Source organism: Neovison vison, chromosome 9 (assembly GCF_020171115.1).
Source record: "Neovison vison isolate M4711 chromosome 9, ASM_NN_V1, whole genome shotgun sequence".
Classification (NCBI taxonomy): domain Eukaryota; kingdom Metazoa; phylum Chordata; class Mammalia; order Carnivora; family Mustelidae; genus Neogale; species Neogale vison.
Genome location: NC_058099.1, coordinates 6,610,591 through 6,628,893, shown reverse-complemented (window position 1 = coordinate 6,628,893; position 18,303 = coordinate 6,610,591). Strand labels below are relative to the sequence as shown.

General features: G+C 56.0%; 1 protein-coding gene across 1 annotated transcript; it reads left to right on the top strand.

Moving 5' to 3' along the window:
- The first annotated feature begins 7,854 nt into the window (after positions 1-7,854).
- Positions 7,855-17,198, top strand: DOLPP1 (dolichyldiphosphatase 1). The gene is made up of 8 exons (XM_044264714.1): positions 7,855-7,951; positions 11,448-11,548; positions 11,808-11,892; positions 11,989-12,088; positions 12,333-12,431; positions 12,963-13,091; positions 13,525-13,614; positions 15,672-17,198. Exons 1-8 carry the CDS (start codon positions 7,876-7,878, stop codon positions 15,706-15,708), a joined length of 717 nt encoding a protein of 238 aa, XP_044120649.1. The 5' UTR covers positions 7,855-7,875; the 3' UTR covers positions 15,709-17,198.
- The last annotated feature ends 1,105 nt before the right edge of the window (positions 17,199-18,303 follow it).

Here is an 18,303-nt window from a genome sequence, read left to right as displayed (position 1 = left end):
GGGGGGGGCCAAGTGGGCGAGTGTCAGCACAGTGCTTAAGGGCACAGATGGGGGCAGCCTGGGTGTGGATCCAGTTCAGGCAGCATCTGAGTAATGTTTCTTCTCTCTGGGCCCCAGAGTCCATATCTAGAAGATACAGGTGTTGGCCCAGCTGTGAGGGCGGGGGGGGGGGCAGTCTCAGGTTCAGTCACTATAGAGTGGGGGCCAAAGGCTGGAACGGGTAAGAATGGACCACATCCAAGCTGGCTAGATCGAGTGTTTTCACAGTCAGACCTCAGGAGGTTTATAGGAAAGGCACTCAAAAAAAACCCCTTCACTTTGAAAATTTTAAATGTACAGCAAAGTTAAAAGGAAAATCCTAGAAAGGACGCTCATCAAACCAACACCTTGAATCATTCATTTACATTTTGTCATATTTACATCGTGTAAAACTTCTGTAAAACATTTCAGGGCGCCTGGGTGGCTCAGTGGGTTAAGCTGCTGCCTTCGGCTCAGGTCATGATCTCAGGGTCCTGGGATCAAGCCCTGCGCTGGGCTCTCTGCTCAACCGGGAGCCTGCTTCCCCCTCTCCACCTGCCTCTCTGCCTACTTGTGATCTCTCTGTCAAATAAATAAAAACTTAAAAAAATAAAAATAAAACATTTCCGAGTGTGGGACATGGACTTTACCCCTAAACACTTGAACCAAAAATCTTAAATAAGGTAGCTTTCTGGCATAACCATAACGCCATAATCATGCCTAGGAAAATATTATTGGTAACTATTATCTGCTAGGGTTCTGAAAAAGAGCTTTTCCTGATGGACTGGAGGTGGCCTTCAGTTCCACCTGAAGAAGAGTACAGATGCTTTCTTTTACTGTTCCCATTGCTGACTTGAGTGAGGACCTGATCCTTACCTCCAATGCTGGCAAATAAGTTTGCATTTAATGGTTTTATTAAGGCACAATTTATATGCTATGAAGTGCACTTGCTTTAATTATTTTTTATTTTTTAAATTTTTAGTACATATTTAGGGGCATCTGGGTGGCTCAGTCGTTGGGTGTCTACCTTTGGCTCAGGTCATGATCCCGGGATTCTGGGATCCAGGCCCGTATCAGGCTCCCTGCTCCGCAGGAAGCCTGCTTCTCCCTCTCCTACTCTCCCTGCTTGTGTTCTTTCTCTCACTGTGTTTCACTCTGTGAAATAAATAAAACCTTTTAAAAAAAAGGTATATATATTAGGGGCGCCTGGGTGGCTCAGTGGGCTAAGCCTCTGCCTTCGGCTCAGGTCATGATCTCAGGGTCCTGGGATCGAGCCCCGAATCTGGCTCTCTGCTTGGCGGGGAGCCTGCTTCCCCCTCTCTCTCTGCCTGCCTCTGCCTACTTGTGATCTCTGTCTGTCAAATAAATAAAATCTAAAAAAAAAAAAAAAAAATTATATATATTAGGGGCACCTGGGTGGCTCAGTGGGTTGAGGCCTCTGCCTTCAGCTCAGGTCATGATCCCAGGGTTCTGGGATCGAGCCCTGGATCAGGCTCTCTGCTTGGCAGGGAGCCTGCTACCCCCCGCCCCCCGCCCGCTCTCTGCCTACTTGTGATCTCTGTCAAATAAATAAATAAAATCTTTAAAAAATTTTTATATATATGAGTCGGATGCTCAACCAACTGAGCCACCCAGATGTCCCAAATTTAATTATTTTTTAAAGTAAATTTACAGAGGTGGGCAACTGTAATCAGAGTATAATTTTAGAAGAGTCCCATCACCCCAAAAAGACCCTTTGTGCCCATTTGCAGTAAATTCCCCGGCCTCCGGGACCCCACCCATTTATGTTCTCTCTCCACTTGCCTTTCCTGGGCATTTCTGTAAATGGAATCAAGTGTGTGGTCTTTTGTGCCTGGCTTCTTTATATAGAACCACATTTTTGAGATCCATCCATTTTACCGCACGTCTTAGTATTCTATTTTTCGGTTACTCAGCAGCATTCCGCAGTGAGTTTTCCCCCTTCTTTTTTGCACACCAGTATGGATTCATGAGTTTTGACTTATTTGGTAACTTACAGTCACTTGCAGTCATTCTGGAGATGCTCAAATGGTCACAAAATTGACCACCAGGAGGACCTTTGAGCTGGCTCCCCGGTCTTTTTGACACCCCCTGCCCCAATCAGTCTCCGAGCACTCCCTTCCCAGTGTAAGATGTCCCAGAAAGCTCAGGATCCCAGAGACCAGAGCTGGGAAGGCCAAGGGGAATGCTGGTCCGTTTCTGTGGCGGACAGTGGACTCTAAGAATCACGGTCCCCACAAACCATGACTTTTGGAATCCGTGTCCTTGTATGGGCCTTGCCTACATCAGCTCTGGGCTCGGCTGCATGACCTACTTTGGCCAGTGGGACAAGAACAATGGGATGGAGGCAGAGGTTTGAGCACAGGAGCTCTGGGGTTCGCCCTCGTGGAAAGTAGCTGCTGCCGTGAAGGAGACCAGGTCTCCTCTGCTTGGGAGGCCACGTGGAGGACGGCGTGGGCACCCTGGCCGGCAGCCCCAGCTAACTCCCAGACTTGGAGGAGGCTGCTTGGACCACACAAGGCCCAGTAGTGACCCCAGCAGAACTGCCCAGCTGAGCCCACCCAAATTCGCCGATCTTGAGCAATACAATGGTGATGGTTTTACAGTACTACGTTTTGGGCTGGCTCGATACACAGTGGTGGAGAACAGGGTCTAAACCCCTTGTGGATCCGAGGGGAGATCACAAGGGGAGGGGTGACTACCCCAGTGCAGACAGTGAGTCCGCGGCCGTCCCTGGGATGGATGCCCAGGTCTCCTGAAGCCACGCCCTCTGTCCTTCACCTTGGAGTTGTTTGTATTTACATCAGGTCATGATCAGCCTCCGGGCTTCTTTTACAGGAGACTGATGCTTGCACAGCATGAGGAGGGGTGTGGAGGGCGAGATCTCAGAGTGCTTTTGGGTTCACAATGTGCTTCACGCCAAGCGCTCAAAAAACAGTAGTTTGAATTACAACAGAAGTGGCTCCCGGATGTACACACAAAGGGGACAGGACATTCACTTGTTCTCAGAGTATTTACTGTGCACCTGCTGTGTGCCAAGCTCTCCTCCAGCTGCACGGGCAGTGGCGGATGTGAGAGCTGCCGGTGTGGCGGGCACGTCCACTCTCCATTCAGGAACGTCCCAGTGGTAGCTTGAAAGTGGCCACAGGAGAGAGTACTTACACCACGGAAATCAGAAAATGCCACCAGCACAAGAGATGAGCCAGATGATTTGTCTCGAGGACTTGGCACCCTGGTGCTTGTAACTCCAAACCCTGGCTTCTAGAATCTTCTGCTCTTGGAGACGGATAATAAATGGCTCCTCCCAGAGGTTTTAAAGCCAAACATCACTTCTAGAATGGGTCCTCTCTACCAAAATGTCACTTCTAGTTTGAGACCCTGGGTCTTTTTTTTTGTTTTCCCCCCAATTTTGAGTAAACTGTACACCACACATGGGACTCGAACTCACCACCCTGAGGTCAAGAGCCAGGCGCCCCGAGATGATGTGGCTTTGTAACCGGCATCTTTGGGCTCCAGGCTTCCCACAACCTCCCCTGGAATGAGTTTCCTGCAGGTGGCGCGTCACTGGTCACGTTCACTCTTCACCCCTGATGCCCGTTCCTGGCCTGGCACTGGCTGGGAACTCTGGGTCTAAAGTGAACGAATGAACCTCTCATCCAGTGGGCGGCAGCAGACACATTTTGGGGAGACAGGCTCAGAGATGGGGAGTTTCCTAAAGAACTTTGAGCGCAAACAAGTGCAGGTGGGGTACGATGCCCTGGCAAATGGGGGGGGGCAGTCAGGAGTCTCACTTGTCCTCAGCTATAAACTGGGAGCATTCAGCGCTGCCTTGCTGTCCTGACAACTGTGCAAGTGACTGAGACTGGGGCACCTCCCAGTTTGCTCAGAGCGATATCAGGGGCCCTGCTGGTTCAACTCTCAGCTCAGGGAGGAGGCAGGTGGTTCCTGCAGGCTCCCGGGGGGCTCCTCACAGCAGGCACGTCTGCACTGCCCAGCCTCTTGTCTGCTTGCTTGACAGGTCGGACCTGTCATCTCTGCCATCTCAGGGACCCTGCTTTGGCTCCCAGGCACATCTCCATGAGAAATGTCCTAACTGGTACCCCAAAGGTATGCACAGTGTTCTGAGCAGCACTGTTCATAACTCCCCAAACCCAGAAACACCCCAAATGTCCACTGAGTCGAATGGGAAATAAACTGTGGTGTGTGAACTGTGTTCACACCAGGGAATGCTGCACAGCGGGAGTGAACACATTAGAACTACAGGCCACAGCGCGCATCACACAAACACAATGCTAGTGAAAGAAGCCCCGGGCAAAAAGTACCTACTGTAGAATTCCGCTTCTAGAAAGTACAAAATTCAGATCCAGCTAATGCAGGGTGTTAGAAATTGGGATGGTGGTCACCAGAGGGTGACAAGACAGGGTGTCCGGGGCTCCTCGGGTCCTGCTTGTTGGTCTGGGGGCTGCTCACATAGATGGGCTTAGTTTGTGAAACATCCTCAACTTATACACACCCGATTTTTGGAATTTCCTATATGAATGTTATATTTTAATTTTTTTTTTTTTTTTTTTTTTGAGAAGCAAAGCCCAACCAAGTATCCAAGTATCCAACCCACCCTTCAGAGCTCCACTTTGTCCTCACCACCGGTGGTGACCCTCAAAGTTTGGGACAGCCAGGCCCCCGCCGGCCCTCCTTCCCCAGCACCTGTCCCCTCTCCCTCTCTCTTGCCCTCCCCCCACCCCGCTACACTCCAGGGGGTCAGAATACTTGCTTATGCTGTTGCCTCTGCCAGGAAAATCCCACTCAGGAGAACGCCCTCTCATTTTATTTTATTTATTTATTTTTTTAAAAAAGATTTTATTTCTTTTCTTTTTTTTTTTTTTAAAGATTTTATTTATTTATTTGACAGAGAGAAATCACAAGTAGGCAGAGAGGCAGGCAGAGAGAGAGAGAGGGAAGCAGGCTCCCTGCTGAGCAGAGAGCCCGATGCGGGACTCGATCCCAGGACTCTGAGATCATGACCTGAGCTGAAGGCAGCGGCTTAACCCACTGAGCCACCCAGGCGCCCCTTAAAAAGATTTTATTTATTTTCTAAAAATATTTTATTTGGGCGCCTGGGTGGCTCAGTGGGTTTTTAAGCCGATGCCTTCAGCTCGGGTCATGATCTTGGGATCGAGCTCTGCATCGGGCTCTCTGATCATCGGGGAGCCTGCTTCCCCCACCTCTCTCTGCCTGCCTCTCTGCCTGCTTGTGATCTCTGCCTGTCAAATAAATAAATAAATAAATAAAATCTTAAAAAAAATATTTTATTTATTCATTTGACAGACAGAGATCCCAGGTAGGCAGAGAGGCAGGCAGAGAAAGAGAGGGAAGCAGGCTCCCCCATGAACAGAGAGCTCCACGTGGGGCTCGATCCCAGGACCCTGGGATCATGACCTGAGCCGAAGGCAGAGGCTTTAACCCACTGAAGCCACCCAGGTGCCCCCACCCTCTCATTTTATAGTCCCCTGTCCTTGTCACTTCCTCCACAACACTCTCCCTGAGGTGAGAGGGCTCTGGCGTCAGACAGGCTTGGGTTTCAGGGGCTCTGCATCTCTAGGCCTATTTGCTCATCAGTGAAAGGGCTGCCAGCCAGGGAGGGGCAAAGTAGCCGGGCTCAGGATGGATGCCCCGTGCCAGGGAATTATTCTGGGAAACTCACAGCCCCCTCCTCACACCTCCTGCTTCTCACAGGCTAATCATGGCAGTGCCTGAGGGAGCCTGAGCGCAGGTGACAGGGAGAGGGAGCCAGCTGACCCGCACAAGCCCAGGCTGGGCTGGGTGGGGGCTGAGAACAGCTGAGAGGGCCCGGGGGGCCTCCTGGCTCGCGGGTGGGTTGAGTCCCCACCATCCCCCTCCACCCAACTCCTCAGCCCAACCCCATGGTTGCAGCAGAGTGAGCCACTTTGGGCAGTGAAACCCTCGGCGTTATTCTCACTTCACACAGGGACTTGGGCAGTATACTTACTGAGCACTTGTTCTAGCACTAGTCTGGGTCAGGCTCAAACCCGTAACAGGCCTTTTTTTTTTTTCTTTTTAAGATTTTATTTATTTGAAAGACAGAGTGCGCGCCCATGAGAGCGGGGTGAGGGGCGAGGGAGAAGCCAATTCTCCAATGAGCAGGGAGTCCCATGTGGGCTCCATCCTGGAACTCTGGGATCATGACCTGAGCAGAGGGCAGGTGGTTAACCGACTGAGTGACGCAGGGGCCCCCAGGCCCTGTCTTCATGTGGCTCAAGCTTCCCCATGTGGCTGGACCTACTTTTTTTTTTTTTTTTAAAGATTTTTATTTATTTACTTGACAGAGAGAGAGATCACAAGTAGGGAGAGAGGCAGGCAGAGAGAGCGTGGGTAAGCAGGTTCCCTCCTGAGCAGAGAGCCTGATGCGGGGCTCGATCCCAGGACCCTGGGATCATGACCCGAGCGGAAGGCAGAGGCTTTAACCCACTGAGCCACTCAGGTGCCCCGGCTGGACCTACTTTTGTCAGAACCCCCAGAGCACAAAGAAATGCAGACTCCACGGCTCTGACTCAGATTTACTGAAGCAACCCAGGCCCCGGTGGGACCCAGGAACCTGCATTTCTACAGCTGATCTTGGTGCGGCAAGAAATCAGAGAACCACTGCTTATTGGGAGACTGACAAGGAACCAGTAATGGTCCAGGGTGGTCAGCGCTGAGGTAGAAGAGGAGACACAACCGGGAATCCAGCAGAGGCCTCTGACCTGCCCGTGGAAAACTCTAAGTGAGAAGAGACACCTGAGCCAGACTTGGGGCAGACACCTGAGCCAGGCGAAGTGGGGCAGGAGGGGAGATGCTTTCCAGGCAGCAGAACAGCCTGTGCCAAGTCTGGGAGACAAGAGGGGCCGGGCATCCTGGCTGGGCTAGTAATTCAATCCAGCCGGAGAGACGGGGGCGGAGGGGGGGGGGGGCGGGCAGGAGACTGGGAGGTGCGTGGAAAGGTGTGGCCCTGTGGCCACCGAGAGGAATGTTTCGGGGAAACCGAGGCGTAGGTGAGACACCGGCTTCTTGTTTAAAATGCTCCCCAAACGTGGCTGAATCAAAACATCTTTGTTAATTTAATGAAAGAAGGAAGGAGTCTTTCTCAACTTGAGTTAAGCCTCCATTCTGTAAAGCATTTAGGGCACCGACTGCGCGCCCCTCCCGGGCAGCTCCGTCCGCCGCCCCACATCCTTCTACCACGGGACTGTCGGCTTTGTGGGACCTGGCCTGTCGCCGGTCAGTACACGGGTCTTCGGCCTCAGTTTACTCATAACTAAAAGTGGGTCGGCTCAGATCCCAACGAGCTGAGGCTGCCTCCCCGCTTCGAGCGTGCGTTCTGACCGCAGCCCAGCTCCCGCCAACTCTGGCCGGGCTTGGGGTACGTAGGAAGCCTCCACTCCGCGTATGTCCCAGCCAAACCAAAGCTCCCACCAAACTTCAACACGCCCCCCACGCTAGCGCCTGATTGGTCCTCCCTGCTCACACTGTGAGCCCGCTTCACCTTGTGATTGGCTGTTCTGCTCTCGTTTGTGCGCTGGGACCCTCCTCTTTTCTGATTGGCCAGGCTCCTACCTGTGCTCGCCCTGGATTGGACGCTGGCTCGGTCGGCTCGCATGCTCCGGGGCCCCGCTCTCTGATTCGCCGCTCGAGTCAGCCTCAGGGCCGGCACGCTAAATGGCTGCGCCGCTACCTGTATCGGCCTCCGATTGGGCACGCGGCGCCTCCCCGGCGTGATAGGTCAGGACCACCGCCCCCCTGGCTCCCCATTGGCTGCTCGGCGAAGCCCGGTCTCCGGGTAAGATGGCAGCGGACGGACAGTGCTCGCTCCCCGCTTCATGGCGGCCGGTGACCCTCACCCACGTCGAATATCCTACAGGTAAAAGGCGGCCCCGCCTCGGAGGACGCCTTCCTGGGGTCGGCCCGTCAGCCCCAGGCGCTCCGGTCCGCGCGAGCTCTCGGAGGGGGTGCCGGGGGACCCGGGTGGGAACTGTCAAATAGTGAGCCTTGGAGGGGCTCGGCCGGCGCGCGCGCCGCGCAGGCGCAGTGGTGCGGCGATGAGCTGGGCGAAATTGTGAGCGGCTCGTTCGCGCACTGTGCGGCTGCGCGGCCGGGCCGCTCCCCCGGGTCCGGGGACGCGGGTGGGCTGTAATGGGGCTGGGGTCTGCGTGAGGCGGGTATGGATGACCCGCCTGGACCTGAGGCCCTGTTCCCTGCCCTCCCTGGAGGCCGAGAGGCCAGACTCCCTCCTCGGCGTGCAGGGAGTGCCTCTTTCCTTCAGACAGCGCTTTGGGGCTGCAGAGAGCTCCCCACTGCTGGGAGTGTGCAAACCGAGGCCGGGAAGCTATTCGTTGTTTGAGTACTTGGGCCACGCCATGAGTAGGGCACTGCCCCACAACAGAGCGGGCCGGGTTAGGGGACTGGAAGCCCCTGGGATCTGACTTCTGGAGTTTCCCAATCAGATACGTCTCTAGAAGTGCAGGTTTTTCCAGCCCAGAGGTCCTGTAGCGACCCTTGCCGAGGCTAGTAGAGGGGTGCAGATCTTGGGCCTTAAAGTATCTGGGCTCCAGGTCAGGCTGAGGCCTGGAGCTAATGACTTCACCTCTCTGTGCCTCGGTTAGTTCGTCTCTAAAGTGGGACTGATCACAGTGCCTTCCTTCCAGTGGTGATGTGAGAAATGCTGAGTGCGTTGCCTGGCACACAGTAAACTTTCAGTATATAACTGCCGTAAATATCATCTCACCTTTCCACGACCGTCTCAAGCCCACCCCACCCTCCCTGAGTAGGACGACTGGGTGTTGGGTGAGGCTGGGGGCCTCTCATTGAGCCCTGGTGGCCCCAAGAAAGGCCTGTGCATGCTGCTCTCGGGCGCAGAGATATGAGTACCTGGCCCTGCTGAGGGCTTCAGGGCTGGATGCCCGGAACTTTGACCCTAGGTGTTCTTGGTTATATTGGGAGTGGGGTGGCCCTGCCAGGCCTGTGCCCTGCCTGCCTGCCTACCCACCATTTATCCCTCATTCATTCAGCCAGTATTCACCGAGCACCTCCCGAGTGCTAGGCCCTGGGCTAGGTCTGGTTTAGAATGGTGAACAGGCCCATACCTTCTCTGCCCTATGGACTGTGAAAACAAAAAACAAAAAACACAACACCGCTTTACAGGAGGCTCGCTCCTGACAGGAGGGAAACCAAGGCCTGGAGAGGGGAAGGGGCTTGAAGGCCTCCGTGCTTTCATATTTCCTCTCTGTGGCCTCAGAGTAGCTTCTCTGAGTGCTCACAAACCAGAAGGAGCCTGGTGTTCGGGAGCAGCACGGCACAGGCTGTGACAAGGGACCTTTTGTGAGTGCCTGGAGGAGGGAGCTGGGTGAACCTGGGGGCCTCGTTTGAGGTCTAGTCCGTTGCTCACTCTTCTATAGCCCCTTTTGTGCCCTCACCACACTGATCCTTGCTTCCTTCGTCCCTTCTCTACTCACGTAGCATTGTTTTTGAGCCTGGGTAAGTGCCAGGGGCTGTGCTGGGCTTGGGAGATTGGGCAGGGTGTAAGAGACCCCGTCCCAGCTCTCCTGGAGCCTAACGTGTAGAGAGAGGGACAGATATTAGCCCCATAGCTACACTAGCGAGTGTATCATGAGCAGTGCCCTGGTTACAGATTCCCCCACAGACCGGGAGCTCTGTGATGGCAGGAACGTGCCCCCCCCCCCCACTGTGGTGGCTACTTCATTTATTAATGTTGCATTAACACAGACAGCATTTCAGTTGGGGGAGCCTGGGTGTGCCAAGGTCCAGAAGTGGGACAGGGCAGGTGGCATTCAGGGAATGCTCTGAGTTATGTTCCTGGGGACTGGAACAGAGGTGGGAGGGAAGCGGGGGCAGGTCTGGGCAGGGCCTGATGAGCTGGGCTGAAGTGGGATTCATCCCAGGGGCAGAGGGAACCACACAGGGGCCAAGATCGGAGAGTGATGAGGCCAGAGTGTCTGCAGCATCTGCAGGAAGACCCAAGGGTAGCGTTGGCTGTGGGACAGGCTGTGGAGATGGTCAGAGGTTTTGGGGGCACCAACTACTCCCTGTCCTTACAACCTGGTGCTTGGGGCATCATTTGGGCAGCCGAGAAACCCAGAGTCTCAGAGCTGGAAGGGACCAGGCCCTCACGTGGATGAGATGGAGGGCCTCACCCAGTGTCACCCAGTGGGCCCAGGGCAGCAGTGGCCCTTGCGCCTAGGTTGCTGGCCCCTTCCCTCATGCCAGTTCTGCCAGCCAGTCCTACTGTGGGTAGATGTGAGTGAGGCCAGGTGTGTGACCGTCTCTTCAGCCTGGAATCTGGGCTCAGCCCTGTGTGGGTACTTTCTGCTGCCTGTATGAGGCCAGGCTGGTGGTGTGGGCCGTTTTCCATGCTGAGCTCTCCCAACATGGAAGCGTCCTGAGTGCTAGGGGCTGAGCTGGTCTCATGGGCCTTGCTGCGTCAAAGCTGCCACCGCTGCAGGGCGTGGGTGCCCTTCTCACTGGCTCAGGAACTGAACCACGAGGCCTGCATGCCCTCTGCCATGAGAGCGGCCCCTCAGCCACCCTGTCTCTAACGGTGAGGGCAGTCTTTGGACTCTGTCAGCCCTGCCCTTGACCGAGAGGGAACGTGGCTCTTGTCTCTTGGCTTCCAAGTCCTCAGCTCTCAAAGGGGCTTCTGATTCCCTTACAGCCTCCTTTCTGGGCCTGTAAAGAGGGTAAAAACAGGTCGTAGGTAGCCAATGTCTTGCCAATGGAGAGGCTACTGTATTGGCGAGAGCAGCCTTTCCCCTCCCCTTGCTTGGTCCCTGACAGACTCTTTCTGCAAGGTCCAGAGATTTCCAGGTTCCTTTGGCGGCCCAGGGCTTGGCGGGGGGAGCCTCAGCACAGCACTGTGTTCCAGAGGCGCCTGTGTGCCTGCTGGCTGCCTCCTCCTCCCGGACCTGGCCTTGAAGGTCAGGCCAGGTTCAAATTCCTGCTTCGGCAGGGTGATGGGCTTACTACCTGAACCAGGCTAGAGAGTTGGATTTTAGGTCAGACCCCACCTCCTTCTGGCTGTGTGTCCTTGGGCAAGTCACACAACCCCTGTGGGACTGAGTTTCTTCCTTTACAGAATGGGGCCAGCGAAGGCACCAGCTTTAAACTTACGATCTATGCACATGAGGGCTCAGTGATTGGACACTGGTCTGTCGTGCCCATGGCTGAGTTGGTGTGGTCACCTGGTAGACTGAGGCAGCCACAGCTGCCTGGTCCTGCCCTTTGGGCCCTCCTGGGGCCTTCTTTCTGGCTCAGGCCCCACTTGACCTGCCCCTCTTGTGATTGTGGTGCTCTGTCCTCATCCTGTTCTCCCTGTGCCCACCCCTCCCCCTGCCCCACCCCAGGTGATCTCTCTGGCCACCTCCTTGCCTACCTGAGCCTCAGCCCTGTCTTTGTCATTGTTGGTTTCGTGACCCTCATCATATTCAAGCGGGAGCTGCACACGGTGAGTAAGTCTATCCCTGCCCATCCCTGCACTGCTCCTCTGGTGCCCCCATGCTGGGGAAGGGTGCGGGGGGGTTGGGGGGCGCTGGGGGCACACCTCTTTATCCCAGGTGCTTTGCTCTCTTTTCCCTGCCTCCACCTTTCTTGGGCGGAGCTTCCCAGCCGGTTTGGGCTGTTCGCTAGTTGGGCCACAGTCTTTGGGCCTGGGTGGCGGCCAGCAGGCACACTGAAGCCCAGCTGACTGCACATCTTCCTGGCAGATTTCGTTCCTCGGGGGCCTGGCACTGAACGAGGGGGTCAACTGGCTGATCAAACACGTCATCCAGGAGCCACGGCCCTGTGGAGGTGGGGTCTGGGTTGTGGGGTCCGGGGGGGTCCCCTGGTCGGGATGTGACCGGGAGGCCTGTATCCCCCCATCCTGCTGTGTTCTCGTTCTCCCAGGCCCCCACATGGCAGTGGGCACCAAGTACGGGATGCCCTCCAGCCATTCTCAGTTTATGTGGTTCTTCTCCGTCTATTCCTTCCTCTTCCTGTATTTAAGGTGAGATTCTGTCCTGGCCGGGGTGGGGGACGGAGGGGAGGGGCTGAAGCAGCCCAGGCTGGCCTCTGCCAGGGACTCGCTCTTAGCTCTTTGGACATCCTTGGGGCTTGGCCTCTGTTGGGGGTGGGAGGAGCTGCAGCCACGGAGAAGGTGCCCGGGTGGCATTTGGATGGGACCGGGGCTGTCAGGGAGGCCTGAGGTCCAGGCTGCGGGCCGAGGCCATCTGACGGGCCTGTTTTCCCAGAATGCACCAAACAAACAACGCCAGGTTCCTGGACTTGCTATGGAGGCATGTGCTTTCCCTGGGTCTCCTCGCTGCGGCCTTTCTAGTCTCCTATAGCAGGTATGGAGGGGCGGAGAGCCCCACCCCCACCCTGCCCCCTGGGGTCTTGCTGCATTTGTGGTCCCTGTTGGACCTCCCCATGTAGAGGCCTGTAGAGCAGGTCTGGGAAAGGGGTTCCAGGCCTCTCATTTTTAAGGGCTAGGGCTCTGCTCCCCCTTCCAGCCTGGTCCTTCTCTCTCCTCGTGGCCGAGCCCACGGTTCTGGGGACACCTGCACACATCAGCCACATGTTCCCAGTGTCCTGGAGGAGCTTCGTGCAGACAGACTCAGAGCTGAAGGCTGGACAGAAGGGAGGCGCACGTCCCAACAGAACCATCCCTTCCCTTCTGTGATTGAGGGAGCCACTGCTGGAAGGAGCAGCTCCTTCTGGAAGTAGATTGGAGGCTGTGTGTTCACAGAAGTCTGTCCTATCTGTGTGTGTCTCCCTGCGTGCACACGCAAGTTCCGGGGAAGCCAGTGCTTGGGCATGGGGGGATCATGCGGGCCTGTTCCCATCTGGGTCTCATGAACTTCCCTCTGTCCTTGGCCCAGGGTCTACCTGCTGTACCACACCTGGAGCCAGGTGCTCTATGGGGGCATTGCTGGGAGCCTCATGGCCGTCGCCTGGTTCGCCTTCACCCAGGAGGTCCTCACCCCACTGTTCCCTAGGATAGCAGCCTGGTAACTGCCTCCTGCCCGTGACTGCCCCACCTGCCTATGCCCCCGGCCTCCAGCACCCTGGAAGGGCCCTCGTGTCCCCCTTTTCGGAGGGTATGGGCTGCAGGCCTACTTTCCTGGCATCCTCCTCCCTCTGGTGTTTCTTCAGGCCCAGAAGCCAGGGGGCCATCCTCTGCATCTGAGCTCTCAGGGGCTTGGGAAGCAGCCCGAGTCCCGCCGGGCTGTGTGTACCGCGGGGCAGCACCCCTGCCTGAGTGTCACACAGGCGACACGTCTGGGTCTCTTAGTGGCTCCTGGGTCACCGGCCAGGCAGAGACTCTGAACAGTGGGGGAGGGTGCATTGCCAGCCCTGGGCACGGGGGGGGAGGGTAGTTTGACTTGGTGGCAGGCTTGTGCGCTCATGCGGTGTTGGCTTTCTGGATGTCTGTTTCTCCAGGCCTGTCTCTGAGTTCTTCCTAATCCGAGACACGAGCCTCATCCCCAACGTACTCTGGTTTGAGTACACGGTAACCCGGGCAGAAGCCAGGTGAGTTAGGTGCCGACAGTCACGGGGTCCTGGCTCAGGGGGGCAGAGCCCCGTGGCGGCTACTGTCCCCCCTTTTTGGGGGGCTCCCCAGTAGCCAGCCACTTGCCTCAGCACTTTTCCTGCACTACCTCATTGCACCTTTCCCTAAGCCCCATTTTACAGCTGAGGAACTGAGGCTCAGAGCAGAGAAGAGGACTGACTCGGCTGGGGACTTGCAGCTGATGGGTGTGGGAGCTGTGCAGGGAGCCCGGCTGTCTGGCCCAGAGCTGTGCTTTTAGCCTCTGTAGCCCAGAGCCAGACAACTGGGCGGCCGTGATTCTTGGGCTGGCTGTATGTGGCTAGCCCTTGGCGTTGTGTGGTCCAGATACTCTCCTACGGATGGGTAAACTGAGGCACGGGGAGTTGGGGCTGCCTGTGGTTGCATAGCAGGTTGGGGCACAGCTAGGCCTGGGAGCCTCCTGACTCCACGGTCCCTCTCCACTCACCCCGGATCCTGGGTTGGGCGCCAGCTGGGCTGGGGAAGGCTGGGTTTCTCCTCAGGTGCAGAGGGGGAGCTGAGGTGAGGTGAGACTCCAGAGTAAGCCTGGGAGGTTTCCTGACACGCTGGTGAGAAGAACCCTGGGCCAGGCCCCGGCGGAGTGTTCCAGCATCCGGGAAATGTGTCTGGTGCCTCATGTTCCAAATTATCCTAACGAGCTTAAGGGTAAAGCCCTGGATGCATGAGGAAAGGAGATTTGAGGGGGTTAGGGCGGGCAATCCCATTATCGATGGCAGAGCCCCAGCTGGCCGCACCTGGCTGGCCCCCACCTGCTCTCATCAACCAGAATTTCCCAGTGCATCTGCTCTGGGCCAGCCCGTGTGCTGGGGGGTAGCACCGAGGGAGCGGCTCACGGCAGGCAGGGGAGACGTGAGGAGTGAAGCGCCTGTCTGTGTGGTGTGTGTCCTGGGTCTGAGAGCTCATGGCAGGGTCCTGAGCGGGGAGGGAGGGGGCAGGCTAGTTGTGCGGGCTGCCGTGGGGAGGCAGGCCTGAGTGTGGAGAGAGTGGGCCTGATGAAGTGGAGGTGGCAGGGAGTGTGCCCTTTGCAGAGGGAACCGCACCCACGAAGTTTCTAAGGCAGGGCAAAGCGGGGGGAGTCCACTGAACAGACAGAGGCAGGTGTGGCTGGAGCCCAGGAACGAGGGGACAGAGCAGGGGATGAGGCTGGGGCGACATCATGCAGGACGTGTGGGCGCAGTGAGTTTTCTGTATTTTATTTTTAATATTTTTAAAAGATTTTACTTATTAATTTGATGGAGAGAGAGAGCACAGGGAAGCAGAGCAGCAGACAGAGGGAGAGGGAGAAGCAGACTCCCCGCTGAGCAGGGAGCCTGATGTGGGACTTGATCCCAGCACCCTGGGATCATGACCTGAGCCAAAGGCAGACATGCTTAACCGACCGAGCCACCCAGGCGCCCCAGTTTTCTGAGTTTTAAATTCTCCTTTCTGAGCCTCAGTCAGCCTCTCTGGAAAATGGGGGAGATTGTCCCTGCTTCCCTCAGGTTGCAGGGCTCATCGTGGATATAGCCATTCCCCCAACCAGACACTCAGATCCTCTGTAGAACGTCCGTCAGTAGTTCTGCCTTTGCCTACATAGCTCCAGGTGCAGAGCTGTCTTTCATCCGCTTGGGTCAGTGATAATAGAACCCTGCTTTTGCTGGCTTATCTCTAATCCGCAGCATTTGTTGGATTCTAGCCAGGTCCCTCTAGCTTCAGGCTTCATCCCTGGCCCACCTCTGACCCAGTGTCTTGGCTGGGTTCCTGAGCTCCAGAACTGAGACATCTGGATAAGGCCCAGCCTGAGACACTGATCCTCTCTGGGATTCCAAATCCCAGGTCCCAGGGCAGGGAGCTCCGACTGGCTGCTACATGGGTAGTCATTACCGGAGTGGGCAGTCACCCATTTTGATGGGACTGTGGATAGGGAGGGGACAGCTGAGGGCGTGGGTCATGAATGCCAGGGGTCCCCTCATTTGACCCCCAAACATCCTGACCTGTGACCTCCACCCCCACTTTGTAGGAACAGACAGCGTAAGCTGGGAACGAAACTGCAGTGACCGGTGAGTGAGGCTGGGTCCGGCCTCCAGATCTGGCCTGCTTGATGCCTTGCAGGATGGACAGAACGACAGACAGAGGGATGAAGCAGAGACCTCTACAGACCCAAGTCACCAAGTGGAGCCTTTTTTTTCTTATTTTAATTTTAATGAACAAGGTGGACCAAAGGGCCGAGGCAGCCCCTCAACCCAGGACCCTGGGGGGCCTGCTGCCAGGGGGCCACACGGCCAGAGACGCTCGCTGTGCTGCTGCCAGCTCCTGGTCGGGCAGAGAGTGCCCTCGGCATGGGCACCGGGGGGTGGCGTAGAGGAGGAGGGCTTGCACCTCTGGTCGCGGGGCCAGGAGATCCGGGTGGCGTGAACAATACACACTATTTATTTTTGGGTTTTGTCAAAGGCAGACGGGCTTTTGGAGATGGGCCCGAAGGAGCCTGCCTGCCTGCTGCGGTTGCCCTGCATACAGGGAGGGGCCGAGGTCAGCCGCCCGGGGGCCCTTTGCCTGGGGCCTAGGGGACACACCGCCTCTCCCTGGGCCAGAGAGGTGGCGTGGGGGCCCCGGAGGAGGGGAGCACCTCCACGCCCTCCCTGCCACCGATGCCATTCCAGAACCTTGTTCAGTGTTCCTTGTCTGGGGGCCAGGGCCCCGTGAGAGCGCGCTTTTGGCCGCTGCTATCATTGTGCTCTACCCGTTACTGACCCTGCACCACAAGGGCTTTTTCTGGTCCCCTGTCCCCAAGACGATGGTCCCCTTCTGACAAAAGAGCCTGCACATGTGGGTGAGCGAACCCAGGCTGTTTACAGCTCTTTTCCTGTCCTGCCTTCCCGTAGCCATTAGTTGTCAACTCCTCCCAAATACAGTGCAGAGGAACCAGGAGCCGGGTGAGGGAGCGGAGCTGTGGGTGCCTGACGTCACTGTCCTCCCCTCCCTTGTCCCTTCCCCTTGCCTCCGTGTGCTCTGAACACTCCCTCGTCCTTCTCGACACCCTCCTGAGAGCCTGGGTACTTGCTCAGGCATCCTTAAGCCTGTGTCCGGGGTGTGGTTGCACAGACCCCCACTGTCCAGTGTGGAGGGCAGCTGCTCCTGAGGGGACCCAACCTCTTAAGTCACTCTTGAATGGCGTTGTGGAGAAGAGATGCTTCCAGACTCTTTGGAAGTTTCTAGAACTGAACCAGGCTGCTCGGGACCTGTGTTCCACACCCTCCTAACCCACCACCCTTTTTCTTTGTGGAGGTTCCTAACCTGCTGCTGAAGCACAATATTTCGGTGCTTTCTTTTCTCCTTTGTTAAAGACAGTGTCCAAAAGCCATTCCAGATGCCAGGACCAGGGGCCTATTTCTGGGGAAGGTTGGTCAGTCCCCACATTTTCCTCCCCTTCCTTTCTTATTTTTATTTTTTACTTTTTGCCTGAGACAAGCCAAGTGTGAGGTGGTTTGATTTAAGAAAAATCAATGAAATTGTTTACTATTGTTTTAAAATAAAATCTTGAACTCTGGCGGCTTGAGCCTATGTTGCCTGAACTCATAAGAGGAGCCAGGGGCGGAGTGTGGCTGTGGGGACACGCCACTCTAAGGGGCAGGAATGTGGTTAACACCATAAAATCATGAGCATCTCCAAGACATCTAGTCCATTCCAGCCCCCAAACCTGGGGTTTGAACAGCCTCTGTGATATTTCCCCCCAGAGCCTGAGGACATCTCGCTGCCTGCTGTTCAGTTCCAAGTTCCCCCTTTCGGTGGTCCTGCTCTGCCCCCCTGTGTGGTCCGGCTGGCTCTGGCTGTGCGCTCAGCTTCACTCTGCATAGGACAGCCCTTGAGGACCAAGCGAGCCCTTCCTAAGCCTTGGCCGCCTCTCCCTGTTTAATTCAGTGAGTTTCTTGCTTTGGGAGATCCAGCTGCAGACAGCTGGGTGTTTGGAGGCCTCGTGGGAGTGCCGTGGGCACAGGTCACCCCCAAGGGCTGGCCCATGGTAGGGAGGCTTCTTCCTTGATTCACACAGCAGAGATGCAGAACGAACACACCTTCGGTCAGGGTCAGGGTGAACCAGAACTGTCTGTTGTCCCGTGAGCTTGGAGGTTGGGTTTGGATCCCTGTTGGGTCTACAGAACCTTGACATTCAATCACTTTGACCTCACCCCAGGTACGTGGCAGAAGCAAACAAATCTCTGGAGAAAACTTCATCCAAGACTTCAGTTATTTGTGTACATAATTTTTGAAGATTTTCCTTATTAGAGAGAGAGAGCATGAGTGGGAGCAGACGGAGAGAGACAAGCTGACACCCCCCGAGCGCAGAGCCTGACATGGGGCTCGATCCCAGGACCCTAAATTATGACCTGAGCCAAAAGGAGATGCTTAACTAACTGAGCCACCAGCCCCGCCCCCCGCCATGTATAAAAGTTTTATTTATTTTTTAAAAGATTTTATTTATTTATTTGACAGAGAGAGATCACAAGTAGGCAGAGAGGCAGGCAGAGAGAGAGGAGGAAGCAGGCTCCCTGCTGAGCAGAGAGCCCAATGTGGGGCTCGATCCCAGGACCCTGGCATCATGACCTGAGCCGAAGGCAGTGGCTTAACCCACTGAGCCACCCAGGTGCCCCTATAAA